Genomic DNA, 17,701 nt, shown 5'->3' on the forward strand with positions numbered 1-17,701 from the left:
ATGCTCTTCTTTCAAAGAGAATTATTCAACTAGCTAATAGATTTTTGTTGGATATGAAACATAGAAACATAGAAAATAGGTGCAGGAGGAGGCCATTCGGCCCTTCGAGCCAGCACCGCCATTCATTAGATCATGGCTGATCGTCCCCATTACATAACCCGTGCCTGCCTTCTCCCCATATCCCTTGATTCCAGGGGCGGAAATCTCGGGGGGGGGGGGGGGGGGGGGGGGGGGGGGGGGGCAGGGGACACACGTCCCCCCTCTGTTTTGAGAGGTGGGGGATGATCCCCCCCAAGTTTTTGTAATCCGGATTTTAAAACCCGGTGAAATCTCCGCTTTCCGCGAGACAGTGGGGGTGGGACTGTTGATTGAGGGCGCCGATTGGACGAGAGGGACGTCGGTCAGCAGGCAATGGGTGCGGGACATGATGATTCAGCGAGATCATTGGAGGAGGGAGGAGTGGGGGGGGGGAACTGAGGATAGAGCGTGGTAATTGGAGGAGGAAAACGTGGCATAGACCTGTGCCTCATCCGCAGCCAGGATCGATCCCGGCTCTCCGGCGCTGTCCCGTCCCCACCCGAGTGCCCCCCGCCCATGGATGGCCAGAGAGGTCGGGAGACAGACGGGAGCGGTGCCCCCCGGCCCACAGCCAGCGCAGAGAAGCAGCGCTAAACCCAGCTCAACTCTGCCTGTCCCGCCAGGTTAACCTACAGCCCTGCCTGGACTTGCGGGAAATATGGCCAGCGCGGAGAAGCAGCGCTGATGTCCCGTCAGTCTAGGCAGGGCTGTAGGTTAACCCGGCAAGACAGGCAGAGTTGAGCTGCATTTAGCGCTGGATTGAGCCTCCGAAGCCTCGCGCGTGTGTGTGTGAGTGTAGCATGCCGACAAAAATTTGTGTGTCCCCTGTCCCCTCCATATATTGATAGCAATTTCCGTGCCTGCTTGATTCCACTAGCCCCTAGAGCTCTATCTAATTCTCTCTTAAATCCATCCAGTGATTTGACCTCCACTGCCCTCTGTGGCAGGGAATTCCACAAATTCACAACTCTCTGGGTGAAAAAGTTTTTTCTCACCTCAGTCTTGGACCCATGTTCTGTATGATTTCAAACCCAAATTCCCTTTTCTCATGCAGTTTCTCCTCGCTTCCTCCATTTTGGCTGTTACTTTTCTCTTTTGGTGGAAGTCATTTAAATTATAATGAATGGGACTAAATTATGGGAAGGGTTGAAAAATATGGGCTGGTGTATTTCTTTGCTGAAGCTGCAGGTACCAATACTCCGACCATACAGACCATACAGAATACTACAGACCATACAGTACTTCCCTTATTCCCAGCATCACACGGGAGGGCTGGTCACCAACGCAATATTCCACCTCTCCACCAATTCCAATACTGCTCGCCAGTGGGGGGGGTGTCTGTTGCGCTAGTATGGGTGTTGCGGGCCGAAGGTACTGGTTTCCAGAGGGCTAGTATAGACATTGTGGGCCGTATGGATGCTTGGGCAGGCATCCAACTGTTGCAACGATTTTAAAAGCCAAGCCAAGGCAAACAATTGGGCTGCAGCCACCCGACAACCAAAATTCATTTTGTGAACACAAACTTGTTAAAAAAGGCGAGGCAAACAATTGGGCTGCAGTCACCCGACAACCAAATTTCATTTTGTGAACACAAACTTGTTAAAAAGGCGAGGCAAACAATTGGGCTGCAGCCACCTGACAACCAAATTTCATTTTGTGAACACAAACTTGTTAAAAAAAGGCGAGGCAAACGATTGGGCTGCAGACACCCGACAACCAAATTTCATTTTGTGAACACAAACTTGTTAAAAAAAAGGCGAGGCAAACAATTGGGCTGCAGACACCCGACAACCAAAATTCACTTTGCGAACACAAACTTGTTAAAAAAAAGCGAGGCAAACAATTGGGCTGCAGACACCCGACAACCAAAATTCACTTTGTGAACACAAACTTGTTAAAAAGGGCTGCAGCCACTTTACAGCCGCATCGAGGGGATTCACCGTGGAGTTAACGTGCCTTCAGTGTTATTCGCAGCTCAGAGAGCCATGAGCCGTGACCCTCTTGCTTCCTGGTTCTGGCAGAGAATGAGTGAGGCACGACACTTCCTGGTTTTATAGTCCCTCCCCCTGCCGCCAGCGGGGGCAGCAGAGAGAATGGGGAATTTTGTAAAAACATTAATATCTCTCTAATTTTTCATCGACGGAAAAAATCCTCCGCACTCATACGGCGGAGGGGGGCTCTGAGCGAGGTGCCCAAAAATGACGGCCGTAGGTGGCGGCGTTCTCTCGGAAATCACAGCACAGTCAGCCAAAAGCAGTCAAGATCAGAGATTTAGTAATATAGATATCCATTCTCATTCTAAGCAGCAGTGACTGATATAATACTTTATCGAGACCATACTCTGTGGTAATCGTAGTTAAAAATACATTGATGCTTCATATGTACTGCACAGCTTTCATTGAAATCAAGGTAACATACCCGGGTAGACTCGCAACTAATTCCCATGAATGAAATTATGCCATCAGATAAAAACTATTTACATACATGAAATTATACCATTAATGATTTATTTGCAGAGAAATATACACACACAAATACAAATTTACTTATTTACTTATCTGCAAAACTTTGTTCCAAATTATACTTAACGTAAAATGTTTACATTAATTTTAAATACATTTACAACTTGTGCACAGCAATAATACAGAAAACTATTAAACTCCAACAACTAATGATTTGGTACATTGCTGCATATCATGACTCAATGATAACTGTCTATAATTTAGTTTCCTTTTAGCATCCTCCATCATCTTCTTCACTTTCTTCTCAGTGGGCACACAGCTGCTGCCTCACAGCTCCAGCAAACTGGGTTTGAAAATGACCTCAGATGCTGCCTGTGTGGAGTCTGCATGTTCTCCCCCTGACTACATGGATCTCTTTACTCTGGGACCTGTAGTTGCCTCTCACATTTCAAATATGTGCTGGTAGGTTACTTGGCAATTGTTGTTTGCCCCAAGTGTAAATGACTGGTCCGAGAATTTGGGGGAAGAGGTTTGTTGGGAAAAATATAAAATGCTGGAAAAGTTAACATTTTAGGACAAAGATTCTTCATTAGAACTGAGAAAGAGGGGAAACTGGTTAGTCTATATTGCAGAGAAAGCGTTGGAGGGCAATGAGTGACACAATGGGAATGTCTGTAACAGGGTAAAATGATTTAGCTATTAAGGGACTATTTAATGTGTTGCTGGTATTATGCAATCTAGAAAATGTTATATAGTCTGGCCTACTGGAATAAGTACAGGAGGGCAGGAAACACACAAATGAAAGAAAGGGGAAGAGCTAAATCAGGCCCGTACGAAGCTTTTTTAAAAGGGGGGTGGCATGACAGGATTACAAAAAACGTATTGTGAAATAATGTGCGCGCTGCGCACATCACGAGTGTGAAGCGTGATGTCCCTCGATGCCAGGGTCCAGGGCCCTTAAGCGGGCCCTGGAAGCTCTGGGGTTTTAGATGCTCTCTGATGCATTCTGAGCCTTATTTATGCATTCTGGAGAACATGGATAGGTGACATGTCACAGAGTGCTGGAGTAACTCAGTGAGTCAGGCAGCATCTCTGGAGAAAAGGTATAGATTATATTTCGGGTCAAGACCCTTCTTCAGTAATATTCATGATGTGCCATGCATAGACATTCCTGAATGTTACCCAAACCATTGTGAGCTACTTTGTTACGGTGCTTGCCCTCTCCTATAACGTCTCTGCTGCCTTGGGTGATGCAGGACAGGACACAAGCTTTGGGACATAGTGTGAAGCTGTTGCCGTCTGTCCCAGCCTGGTAAAAACCTGGATGGAGTGGATTTGGTGAGGATGTTTCCACTAGTGGGAGAGTCTAGGACCAGTGGCCACAGCCTCAGAATTAAAAGTAATTCCTTTAGGAAGGAGATGAGCAGGAATTTCTTAAGTCAGAGGGTGGTGAACTGTGGAATTTATTGCCACAGACAGCTGTGGAGGTTAAGTCATTTTTCAGGAGGAGATTGATAGATTCTTGATTGATACGGGTGTCGGAGGTAATGGGGAGAAGGCAGGAGAATGGGTTTGAGAGGGAAAGATAGATAGAGTCATAGAGTGATACAGTGTGGAAACAGGCACTTTGGCCCAGCATGTCTCATCTGCACTAGTCCGACCTGCCCACGTTTGATCCATATCCCTCCGAATCTGTCCTATCCATGTACCTGTCTTAACTGTTTCTTAAATGTTGTGATAGTCCATGTCTCAACTACCTCCTCTGCCAGCTTGTTCCATACACCTACCACCCTTTGTGTGAAAAACAGATTCCTATTAAATCTTTTGCCCTTCACCTTAAACTTATGTCCTCTGCTCCTCGATTCTCTTACTCTGGGCAAAAGACTCAACCATATCCATTCAAATTATGATTTTATACACCTCTATTAGATCATCCCTCATCCTCCTGTGCTCCATGAAATAGAGTCCCAGCCTACTCACCCTATAGCTCTGGTCCTCTAGACCTGGCAACATCCTCGTAAATCTTCACTGTACCCTTTCCAGTTTGATGGCATCTTTCCTATAACATGGTGCCCAGAACTGAATACAATACTCTGAATGCAGCCTCGCCAAATTCTTATGCAACTGCAACATGACTTCCCAACCTCTATACTCAGCCTGACCCGCTGAGTTACTCCAGCACTCTGTGAAACGTCACAGAACAGGGCAAGATTAGCAAGTTTTCTGATGATACAGAAGTGAGTGGTTTTGTAGATAGTGAAGATGGTTGTGAAAGATTACAGCAGGATCTGGATCAATTAGCGAGGTGGGTAGAGGAATTGTTGATGGTTGCATGGTTCCTTCGAGTCGCAGGTACATCAGATAGTCAAAAAGTATTTTGGCACTTTGGCCTTCATCGGTCAGAGTATTGAGTATAGAAGTTAGGAGATCTTTCCCTCTCAAACCCATTCTCCTGCCTTCTCCCCATTACCACCGACATCCGTATCAATCAAGAATCTATCATTTTCTCCCAGTGGGGGTGGCGTGGGCCCAGCGGGGATCAGTGGGGGTGGCGTGGACCCAGCGAGGGTCAGCGGGGGTGGCGTGGGCCCAGTGGGGGTCAACGGGGGTGGCGTGGGCCCAGTGGGTGTCAGCGGGGGTGGCGTGGGCCCAGCGGGGGTGGCGTGGGCCCAGCGGGGGTGGCGTTGGCTCAGCGGGGGTGGCATGGGCCCAGCGGGGGTGGCATGGGCCCAGTGGGGGTCAGCGGGGGTGGTGTGGGTGGGAGATGGGTTGGGCCCTGGCGGCGGGGGGAGGCGAGGGAAGCGAGCCCTGCCGCAGCGGCGTCTGGTGTTGGGGTTACAGCCGCTGGGTTCAGATTCAGCCACTCCCGCCCGGCGACGGGAGAACAGAGAACTTTTTTCTTACTCTGGGGGGAAAAAAGGGGTGTGTGGTTGCACCCAACGCACCCCCCCTTTGGACGGCCATGTAAATAGCAAGCCAAAATGACCAGTTCTGATACAGAGCAAGTTGTCTAGATTTAAAAAAATCAGAACTGAGTACTGCAGGCTGCATTGTGCCCAGGTGTAAAATGAGATTTTATTCCTTGAGCTTGCATTGGGCCTTGTAACAACACAAAATGCTACAGTGTGAAAGGTCATAGTGTTAATGGGACAGCTTTTGACCAAGCAGTTAGAAGCTTTTCCTAATTTTTGACTAGGCACCTGTTTTTCCAGATTCTTGTGAAGTGACCCAGGAACAATGAAACACTAAATAGAACATATAATTTCCAGTAATATTTGTTAAACAATGCAAATATGTACAATAAAGGCTCGAATGCAGCAACAAATTGTTAAAATGCCAAGCGAAGAAAATTGCAAGCATTTTCATATGCCTTAATGGGAATGCAAAATCACATTTTTCAAAAGGCATTAGATGATTTATGTAACCTTCTCTAAAAGATTAATGCACTTCATAATTGCTGAATGCTTTTGAAGGGTGCGATGATTATTTAATAGATAATATATGTGGCAAAATTTTACAAAAATCAATTGTATGACTGAATAACCAGGTAATTGAGGTTGTTTGACTGTTTGAATAGGTGCCTGGCTAGCTTATTAAGGATTCTTTACTTCAACCAAGTGCAAATAACTGGTATTATTGTGCTGTTTTCATAGGATTTTGTGTCATTATCAGTCAGTCCTTTTCTGGTTTATACACGAACACGTTCTCAGACCTTTTATCTTCTTCAAGATGACTTTATTGAACATTGAATATCTCTGACATATTCTGACTTTATTTTTATTCCTATCACTGTAAACTCCTCTGTTACAAATAAGTTCTTCAAAGGATCTTCAATGTTTTTGAAGTCTTTCCTGGCCAATAGTTTACTGTCCTGCAGAGGAAACTCACAAACATTTGACAATTTCTCACGCTTTATTAATACTTTCCCATTTGATTTCTTGTGAATTATTATATTCTCTATTATGACTATTTTACGGCAGAGAACATTATCTTTTCTGCCCCTGAATATCATTCATAGATACTTATCAAAGCCTTAACCTCATGTGTCTATCTCTGTGTATTAAAACACAGCTTTGGCCAATCTCTTGCTCATCATTCCTTCAGTTTCCATTATGGCATCATTTACTGGAGTAAAAAAATCTGATTTCAATTATCACATATAATATGTGCTTTATCTCGTGTCTAGGTTATCTATTCTCATCAATGTCACCTTTTTTCACTTCTGTCCTGCTACTGAAACTTTACTATCTATCTATCTATCTATCTATCTATCTATCTATCTATCTATCTATCTATCTATCTATCTATCTATCTATCTATCTATCTATCTATAAGATCTTGACCACTTCCTGTTTTTCTGTTTCATGATTTTAGAAAAAACGCTGCCACTTACGGCTGCGATTTTTGGCCAGCTTACTCAGAGTCCTCCTGTGCAGGATAAGATGATTTTTCCCATCGATGAAACATAAAAGAGTTATTAATGTTTAAAAAATGTTGACATTATCTCTGCTGCCCCTGCTGGTGGGAGGGGGGGAGGGACCATAAAACCCAGAAGTGTTGTGCCTCAGTCAGTCTCTGCAAGATGGGGGAAGTGAGAGGGTCACGTCTGAGCTGCGAATAACACTGAACACGTGTCTACTAAACTGTGAGTATGGTTTTACTGAGCTTGAGTGCCCTTAATGTGGTTTGAAAATGAAAATGTGGTTGGTTTGAAGTAAAAGCACTGCAAATGGTTGGTGGGGCTTTGGGTTGAAGTAAAAAACACTGCAAATGGTTGGTTTGGGGGTTTGGGTTGAAGTAAAAAGCACTGCAAATGGTTGGTTTGGGTTTTGGGTTGAAGTAAAAAGCACTGCAAATGGTTGGTTTGGGGTTTTGGGTTGAAGTAAAAGCACTGCCAATGGTTGGTGGTCTAAACTTGACAACTTCCTGTTTGCACTGGATATTGATTTTAGATAAAACGCTACCACTTACGGCTGTGATTTTTGCCCATCTTCCTCAGTCCACTCCGCTCATTAGGGGGAAGAGGATTCTTCCCATCAATGAAAAATAAAAGTGTTATTAGTGTTTCAAAAATGTTGAGAATCTCTCACCTGTCAATCATGCCATGAAGGCCACACCTTTTCCCGGTGGGAGGGGGGAGGGATTATAAAACCCGGAAGTCTGGGTGTGGCTCAGTCTCTGCATGATCAGGGAGGGAGAGGTCATGACTCTGTCTGAGCTGTGAATCAACTGAACACACTGAATGTTTACTGAACTGTGAGTGTGGTGTTTGTGTGGTTTTATGATGGTTTCACACTTGAAATGCTATGAAACTGCATTTGAATATGGTGGCCTTGCACCCTGCATGAAATGGTATGAAACTGCATTTGAATTTGGTGGCCTTGCACCCTGCTTGAAGTAGTATGAAACTGCACTTGAATTAGGTGGCCTTGCACCCTGCTTGAAGTGGTAGGAAACTGCACCTGAATTTTGTGGCCTTGCACCCTGCTTGAAGTGGTAGGAAACTGCACTTGAATTTTGTGGCCTTGCACCCTGCTTGAAGTGGTAGGAAACTGCACTTGAATTATGTGGCCTTGCACCCTGTTTGAAATGGTAGAAAAATAGATTTGAATTTGGTGGCCTTGTACCCTGCTTGAAATTGAATTTCAAGGAATAGCCGTGAGTCAACTGCCAGCCCACCAGCCGTGAGTGAGCTACCAGCACATCAGGCTTGAGGGACTGAGCTGCCACCCCACAAATCCATTTATCCCACAATGTCCATACTAGCCCTCTGGAAACCAGTCCCTTCAGCCCACAACACCCATACCAGCACTCCAGAAAGCCCCCCCTCCCCACTGGCCACCAATCTTGAAATTGGTGGAGAGGTGGAATATTGCGTTGGAGGACCAGCCCTCCCGTGTGAACATGGGACCCACTTAGTCTAGTCTATATTACTAAATCTCTGTTCTTGACCGCTTTTGGCCTTCTGTGCTGCGATTTCCGAGAGAACACCGCCACCTACGGCCGTCATTTTTGGCCACCTCGCTCAGAGCCCCCCTCCGCCGCATGTGTGCCGAGGAATTTTCCCGTCGATGAAAAATGACAGAGATATTAATGTTTTTACAAAATTCCCCATTCTCTCTGCTTCCCCTGCTGGAGGGTGGGGGAGGACTATAAAACCAGGAAGTGGTGTGACTCAATCTGTCTCTGCAAGTGGTGTGCCTCAATCAGTCTCTGCAAGTGGTGTGCCTCAATCAGTCTCTGCAAGTGGTGTGCCTCAATCAGAGCTCTGAATAACACTGAACAAATGTCTCCACAGCTGTGAGTACCCATAATGTGGTTTGAAAATGAAAATATGGTTTGTTTGAGGGAAAAAAGCACTGCCTGCAAATGGTTGTTTGGGTTGAAGTAAAATGGCACCCTCTCTCTCTCTCCCCTCCTCTCTCTCCCCACCTCTCTCTCCCCACCTCTCTCTCTCACTATCCCTCTCTCTCTCTCTCCCCTCCTCTCTCTCCCCTCCTCTCTCTCCCCTCCTCTCTCTCCCACCTCTCTCTCCCCACCTCTCTCTCCACTCTCTCCCTATCCCTCTCTCTTTCTCTCTCTTCTCCCCCCCCCCCACCTGTCGCTCTCCCTTTCTCTCTCTCTCTCCCCTCCTCTCTCTCCCCCTCTCCCATCACCCCCCTCCTCTCTCCCTCTCCTCTCCCCCCCTCTCCTCTCCCCCCTCTCTCTCCCCCCCCTCTCCTCTCGCCCCCTCTCCTCTCCCCCCCTCTCCTCTCCCCCCCTCGTCCTCTCCCCCCTCATCCTCTCCCCCCCTCTCCTCTCCTCCCCCCCTCTCCTCTCCCCCCTCTCCTCTCCCCCCTCTCCTCTCCCCCCTCTCCTCTCCCCCCTCTCCTCTCCCCCCCTCTCCTCTCCCCCCCTCTCCTCTCCCCCCCTCTCCTCTCCCCCCTCTCCTCTCCCCCCCTCTCCTCTCCCCCCCTCTCCTCTCCCCCCCTCTCCTCTCTCCCCCCTCTCCTCTCCCCCCCTCTCCTCTCCCCCCCTCTCCTCTCTCCCTCCCCCCCTCTCTCTCCCATCTTTTTCTCCCTCTCTCTCTCCCCTCCCTCTATCCCTCTCCTCCCCCACCATCCCTCCCCTAAAACCACCCCTCCCCTCCACACACCCCACACCACCTTCCACCCTTGCTCCCCACCTCTCCTCCTCCCCCTCACCTCCCTCTCAGCACAGCCCTCTCTCCCCTCTCCCCTCACCCTCCCTCCGCCCCCTCTCTCTCCTCCCCCTCCCCTTACCCCCTCCACACCCCCTTCCCTCTTCCCTCCACCCTCCCGCCTCCCTCCCCTCCCTGCTCCCCACCTCTCCCCTCACCCACCCCTCTCAGCACCCCCTCTCTCTCCCCCTCACTCTCACCCTCTCTCTCTCCTCCCCTCCTCCCCTACCTTTCCCCCCTCACCCACCCTCCCTCTACTCCTCCTCTCCACCCCCCATCCCTCTTGCCCCTCTCTCTGTGTCTCTGTCTCTCTCTCTGTCTCTGCCCCTTCTCTCTCTGCCCCCCCCCCCCCTCTAGATGTGACTGCAAGTTGGGGGCTATGCGTCAGTAGGTAGGGTGGTTATGGGGTAAAAGGAGCAAATTAATAATATTAATATAATATCAAGGGGGGTAATTAGCGTGAGTGGGGGGGGGGGGATAGTTAGTGTGTGTGACGCTGCATGCCTTCCTCCCCCCCCACACAACCGCACGTTGGGGGAACAGACCCAGCGGGTCTGCACTTGGTCTAGTAGATATCTATAATTCTATATTTTTAGCCTAAAATGAACTCATTGTCAGCAAGGCTTTATTATCAGCAGAACAACTGTAAATTCTAACAGAATATTTGATGTAATCTAGCACTCTCCCTGAAGATGTAACACTATATTCTGTGGAAACAAAGAATTGCAGATGCTGGTTAATACACAAAAGAGCACAAAGTGTTGGAGTAACTCAGCAGGTCCGGCAGCATCTCTGGAGAACATTGATAGGTGACATTTCATGTTGAGACCCTTGTCAGTCACAAGAAGGGTCTCAATCCGAAACATCACCTATCTATGTCCTCCAGAGATGCTGCCTGACCTGCTGAGTTACTCCAACACTTTGTGTCCTTTAACACTATATTCCGCATGGTTTGATTGTACTCGTATATGGATTTTTTACCCGGATAGTACACAAAACAAAGTGTTTTCATGGTATCCCAATACACAAGACAATAAAAAAACAATGTTGATAATAAGTACGGTGCTGTGGATTAAACATTCATAATATGTTATTTATTCATCTCTGTTTATAAAGTATGAATACTTATTTTTTACAAATCATAGCTGGAGAACCATATCGGCACAGGCGTGTAGGTGCTTCTAGATTGAAACATTCAGGATTAGGAGCAATTAGAACGGCAGCATCTCCAACAACATCAGTGTCAGTAAGTGATTTTCAAGATTGATTCAATACAGCATTTCTATTTTATCAATACTTTTGGAGTATCTACACCAAGATGTATTTGCTTTATCGATGACATTTGGCCGGAAATTCAATTGCATAACATTATTTTAATGATTTGTCAATGATACATTACAACCACCACTTCCAGCATATCTTGCATCACTGGGAGATTTTAACCAGACACTTTTAACACTTTTTATCCCTAATTTCCATGCCAAGGCTACATATTTCCTCGTACAATCTTTGAGAAATTTAGTTTAAAGAAGGTACATAAAAATGCTGGAGAAACTCCGCGGGTGAGGCAGCATCTATGGAGCGAAGGAAATAGGCAACGTTTCGGGTCGAAACCCTTCTTCAGACTATGAAACCCTGCTTCAGGTCTGAAGAAGGGTTTCGACCCGAAACGTTTCCTATTTCATTTGCTCCATAGATGTTGTCTCACCCGCTGAGTTTCTCCAGCATTTTTGTCTACCTTCGATTTTCCGGCTTCTGCAGTTCCTTCTTAAACTTAGAGTTTAAAGAGCTTCTTTTGATTTGCTGCCTCACAGCGTCAGAGACCGGACTACGGTTGCTGGCTGTACGGAGTTTGTAACCTCGTGGGTTTTCTCTGGGTGCTCCGGTTTCCTCTCACACTCCAAATACATAGGTTTGTAGGTTAATTGGCATCAGTAAAAATTGTAAATTGTTGCTAGTGTGTAGAATAGTGCTAGTGTAAGGGATGATCGCTGGTCAGCGTGGACACAGTGGGCCGAAGAGCCTGTATCCGCACTGTATCCCTGAAGTCTAAACCCTAACCCCCCCCCTCCCCCCACCATCTCTACAATCCTCACGTGGCAACTTCCTGGCTTCTAAACCCCTGTTTGTCATTCTCCTTCATGTCTACTCCCTGCAGATGCAGAGCAAATGCCAGAATGAGATCGCTAGTCTCTGATAGAATTCTGTAGGAAAAATCCAACATGGAACCGGGCCCTTATCCCAGTGATTCAGAGCTGACCATCAACCATCCATTTTTGAAATAATCCTATGCTGACTCATTTTATTGTGTCACATTCACATCAACTTTCCATATTTTATCTTCTCACCAACAAACAAGAAATACAGTGGCCAAGTAATCTGTGAGCATGAACTACATTGGGATGTGGGAGCACCTGAACGAAACCCATCAAGTTACAGGGAGAACATGTAAATCCCTTAAACGCAGCACCATAGGTCCGGATCTAACCTGGGTTACTGGAGCTGTGTGACAGCAACTATTCAAGTCACAGAATTGTGCCACAGTGGCACATATGTGGAGGGAAGATTTCACTCTCCCCTCCGCACTAGTGCATAGTGGCTCATCTCTCTCCTGGCCTCTGAATGTGCTCAACCATTCCCCTTCACCAACTCCTCATGCACAATGCTTGAGGAATTATCATCCTGACTCAAAAATATCTCCCTCTCCTCCATACATTCACACAATGAATTGTTTTCTGATGGCATTTCCTGCTCCATTGGCCCTGGCACTGGGCTCCAAGCTCTCCAACCCACTGGCTCTGGGAGAGGAGGTCCAACTAGGACATGGTGAACTACATAAGTATGCAGTGCCTAGTTACTTGCGACTGAGATCTTGGGCACAGGTAGCAATTGAAGTTTGATGAGGTTGGCGAGGGGGAGAGGGGTGGTTAAAGACCAAACTAATTGTTGGCCCATCACATTGGAGCCTTTAGGAAGTGCCAATATTTCTTGGCATTTACATTGGAAACCCACATAATTAGACGTAAATAGCAAATTATTTGAGATTAGATTAGTTGCATGTTGAAACCAATTACAATGTTAGCCCATTTATCGGAATGCATTTTTATTTATTTAAAGTTTGATTTGGTGGTGAAACTTACCCAGATCAAGATCAATCTATTGGAATTGCTCAGTTCAGAATGAGGTTCATATAAACTTTGGTCTACAGAAGTCACTCCATTTATATTACAAAAAAATATAAATTACCACTGTTGATACTGCCTTAAGAGTATTGCATCTCTATTTTGTGCTAATGTAATGGGTTGATTTGTTAATGCAGTGGTCAGAAAATAATAGCATAAAAGATATTTGTAACTTGCTGACAGAGGATGTGACGGAGTGAGATACATTTACACAGGCACTGAAATAGGCAAGGCATGGAAAGATACAGACCTAGTGCGGCAAATGGGATTGTGTAGATGGAAGAAAAGGTTGGCGTGAATATGGTGGACCAAAGGGTCAATTTCTGTGACATATAACTCTATTGACACGGTATGTACTTTATACAGACTCAAGGAAAGAAGACCTTACTGTTTTCTACTGAGGCAAAAAAGCAAATGATGAAGCAAGCCAAAGCAGCAAAAGACGAACGAAAGTCTCAAATGGACTCTCGCCATAGTTACCTCATATCTAAATTAGCTGATGGAACTGGTCTGGAAGAAACAGTTGTACAGGACTTCATTATATCAGATGAAAAGGTATGCTTTCTATTTTTTAATGGCATATAATAAGTATCTAAAAGGTCTTTTGATATATCAGTAAGAAGTTTATATCAAGCTCTAATGTAAGATTACTGGGGTGCTGCCAAATAATTATTATTATAAGGTTGATGCTCAACCCCCACATAAGTAGAATTCTACCACTAAAAGGCTTGCCATATGGACACCAACTATTATTTTAGACGTGGACACCAACCATTATTTTAGACTTGGACCTCAGGCAGTTCTGCATTAATGTCCGGAATGGTTCGATGTGTAAGAGAGAACTCGCATTTGTAATCTTGAATGTTGTTGGGGGTTGAGTGGATCAATAAACAATAGACAATAGAAATTAAGTGCAGGAGTAGGCCCTTCGGCCCTTCGAGCCAGCACCGCCACTCAATGTGGTCATGGCTGATCATCCCCAATCAGTACCCCGTTCCTGCCTTCTCCCCATATCCCCTGACTCCGCTATTTTTAAGAGCCCTATCCAGCTCTCTCTTGAAAGCATCCAGAGAACCTGCCTCCACCGCCCTCTGAAGCAGAGAATTCCACAAAAAAAGTGTTTCCTCGTCTCCATTCTAAATGGCTTACTCCTTATTCTTAAACTGTGGCCCCTGGTTCTGGACTCCCCCAACATCGGGAACATGTTTCCTGCCTCCAGCGTGTCAAAACCCTTAACAATCTGATATGTTTCAATGAGATATCCTCTCATCCTTCTAAACTCCAGAGTGTACAAGCCCAGCTGCTCCATTCTCTCACCATATGACAGTCCCGCCATCCCGGGAATTAACCTTGTAAACCTACGCTGCACTCCCTCAATAGCAAGAATGTCCTTCCTCAAATTAGGGGACCAAAACTGCACACAATACTCCAGGTGTGATCTCACTAGGGCTCTGTACAACTGCAGAAGGACCTCTTTGCTCCTATATTCGATTCCTCTTGTTATAAAGGCCAACATGCCATTCACTTTCTTCACTGCCTGCTGTACCTGCATGCTTACTTCCATAGACTGATGTACAAGGACTCCCAGATCCCGTTGTACTTCCCCTTTTCCCACGACGCCATTTAGATAGTAATCTGCCTTCCTGTTTTTGCTACCAAAGTGGATAACCTCACATTTATCCGCATTAAACTTCATCTGCCATGCATCTGCCCACTCCCCAACCTGTCCAAGTCACCCTGCATTCTCATAGCATCCTCCTCATAGTTCACGCTGCCACCCAGCTTTGTGTCATCTGCAAATTTGCAAATGCTACTTTGAATCCCTTCATCCAAATCATTGATGTATATTGTAAATAGCTGCAGTCCCAGCACCGAGCCTTGCGATATCCCACTAGTCACTGCCTGCTATTCTGAAAGGGACCCGTTAACCCCTACTCTTTGTTTCCTGTCTGCCAACCACTTCTCTATCCATGTCAGCACTCTGCCCCCAATACCATGTGCCCTAATTTTGCCCACTAATCTCCTATGTGGGATCTTATCAAATGCTCTCTGAAAGTCCAGGTACACTACATCCACTGGCACTCCCTTGTCCATTTTCCTAGTCACATCTTCAAAAAATTCCAGAAGATTAGTCAAGCATGATTTGCCCTTCGTAAATCCATGCTGACCTGGTCTGATCCTGTTACTGCTATCCAAATGTGCAGCTATCTCATCTTTTATAATTGACTCTAGCAGCTTCCCCACCACCGATGTCAGGCTAACTGGTCTATAATTCCCTGTTTTCTCTCTCCCGCCTTTCTTAAAAAGTGGGATAACATTAGCTACCCTCCAATCCACAGGAACTGATCCTGAGTCTATAGAACATTGGAAAATTATCACCAATGCATCCACGATTTCTAGAGCCACTTCTTTAAGTACCCTGGGATGCAGACCATCAGGCCCTGGGGATTTATCAGCCTTCAATCCCATCAGTCTATCCAACACCATTTCCTGCCTAATGTGGATTTCCTTCAGTTCCTCCGTCACCCCAGATCCTCTGGCCACTACTATATCAGGAAGATTGTTCGTGTCCTCCTTAGTGAAGACAGATCCAAAGTACCTGTTCAACTCATCTGCCATTTCCTTGTTCCCCATAATAAATTCACCTTTTTCGGTCTTCAAGGGTCCAACTTTGGTCTTAACTAATTTTTTCCTCTTCACATACCTAAACAAGCTTTTACTATTCTGCTTTATATTCTTGGCTAGTTTACCTTCATACCTCATATTTTCTCCCCGTATTGTCTTTTTGGTTATCTTCTGTTGTTCTTTAAATATTACCCAATCCTCTTGCTTCCTGCTCATCTTTGCTACGTTGTATTTCTTCGATTTAATTTTTATACTGTCCCTGACGTCCCTTGTCAGCTATGGTCGTCTCTTTCTCCCCTTGGAATCTTTCTTCCTCCTAGGAATGAACTGATCCTGCACCTTCTGTATTATTCCTAGAAACACCTGCCATTTTTGTTCCACTGTCATCCCTGCTGGTGTATTGACTGGTCTTTCCAGTCAACTTTGGCCAACTCCTCCCTCATGGCCCCATAGTCCCCTTTATTCAACTGCAACACTGACACCTCCGATCTACTCTTCTCCCTCTCCAATTGTAGATTAAATCTGACCATGTTATGGTCACTGCCTCCTAATGGCTCATTAACCTCGAGGTCCTTTATCAAATCTGGTTCATTACATAACACTAAATCCAGAATTGCCTTCTCCCTGGTATAAATCTGGGGATAATGGGGATTTCAGCCAATGGGGTATTGTGAGAAAATGTTCAGCTATTAGAGGATCAGCAATGAGGACTCTGGGTATTTTTCCCATTGGGGGATTGGGACATGGAAGGGTGAGTTTAGCCATTGATTGGGGGCTGGGGAGGCAGAGTTGGGAAATGAGGTTTAGTCTTTGGAGAAAAGGGCCTGGGACAGAGCTTGGGTCATTGGAGGAGATGGAAAAGATTAACATTTTAATTTTAAAGCAATTTTTTACAATTAATATATGTTTCCTTTCTAGTATCATATGATTGACGAGTTCTTTGCACCAAATGGTTCTAAAAAAATATTATTTTATTACCAAGAAGCAGCCGCTGTAAGTATTCATTAGTGAAATTAAAATATTCTAGTACAACTAAATGTGGATATACTTCACAATAACAACAAATAGATTATTGCTTTGCTTAAAATTACTTTTACTTAATAGTTTAAAACAGCAGCAATTTCCTTTAAAACTCAGGTTAACTGATTGAAGAATATAAAAAAAAGCTAAAGCAGTTTTAATTCACTCTAGCCAGTTAAATTAACGACCAATTTTGATTATTAACATTCCCATTAGAATACTCAGTAGTGTTTAAATAACTTCTATAATGCAAAGGATTGACAATAATTTGTTTAAGAATACATGTTTAACCCTTCAGAACATTGAATTGAAACGCTTAAGTGCAGATACATCGCGAAGCATACCTCAGAAAAGACTGTTCATCACTAATGGCTCAGCTGAGGTAGGGTTATTAACATTAACATTTCCCTTGCAAAGTAATAAATTATAAATTCACTTGCTTTCAGAAGGTAGATTATTTGTAATTTTGAAAAAAAATGGAACTGTGGTAATTCATTTTTCTCCTGCCCATCTTTCAGGGTTTGACTGGAGATTGTTTATTTTTTCTTCGAACGACGAATAAAAATATCAGCACAGCTAATGTTTCTCAGGTCAGTTCCATTCTCCTATGACAAATTTTTTTTTACATGTAAATAGAATTTGTTAAGAGTGTCTAATTGAGCATGTGTCAGGACTGATTTGCCCAGGAAGACGATATTTAACTTCCCAGATTTAAGTTTATTCCAGGTTGCTGTTGCTCATCATTGTCACATTTCAGTTTGCTGTTCACAGTTGCATTTATCACAGAAACTCCATGATCAAGGAGAGAAGATTCCATTTACTTTACTTTCAATACACAAAAGCATGCATAGTGGGTGAGAGATTTACCTATATGCAGGTTTCCCAAATTGCAGGCATTATTAGACTGCATTCCCTTGACCTTAACAGAGACCTCTCTGGCAGCCTTCCATGAGGAGCAGTGAGTGTTGCCCTTGAGGATCTTTATGGTTCCATTCATCGCAAGCATTCATTCTGCAAGCAGTCCTTCACCCGCTTGTCCAAGACCTTCTGACTCCCTGGAGCGTACTCCAACCCTATCACCATCGTTGCAGTGTTCATTTTTTTGAGATAGCCTTTTCTAGGAGAAAGTGCTGCTTGTGTTGTTGAAAATGATT

The 17,701-nt window shown here is 45.1% G+C and overlaps 1 protein-coding gene across 2 annotated transcripts in view; it reads left to right on the forward strand.

Annotated features, from left to right (window-relative positions):
* LOC116966099 (dynein heavy chain 5, axonemal-like) overlaps positions 1–17,701 on the forward strand; it is a 350,576-nt gene that overhangs the window by 10,809 nt on the left and 322,066 nt on the right. For both annotated transcript variants that reach the window (XM_033012270.1, XM_033012280.1), the window contains exons 3-7: positions 10,866–10,966; positions 13,269–13,457; positions 16,446–16,520; positions 16,846–16,929; positions 17,066–17,137. In XM_033012270.1, coding sequence (XP_032868161.1) covers positions 10,866–10,966; positions 13,269–13,457; positions 16,446–16,520; positions 16,846–16,929; positions 17,066–17,137 — 521 coding nt within the window. The remainder of the gene's footprint in view (positions 1–10,865; positions 10,967–13,268; positions 13,458–16,445; positions 16,521–16,845; positions 16,930–17,065; positions 17,138–17,701) is intronic.

The sequence above is a fragment of the Amblyraja radiata genome, chromosome 2 (genome assembly GCF_010909765.2).
Source record: "Amblyraja radiata isolate CabotCenter1 chromosome 2, sAmbRad1.1.pri, whole genome shotgun sequence".
Classification (NCBI taxonomy): Eukaryota; Metazoa; Chordata; class Chondrichthyes; order Rajiformes; family Rajidae; genus Amblyraja; species Amblyraja radiata.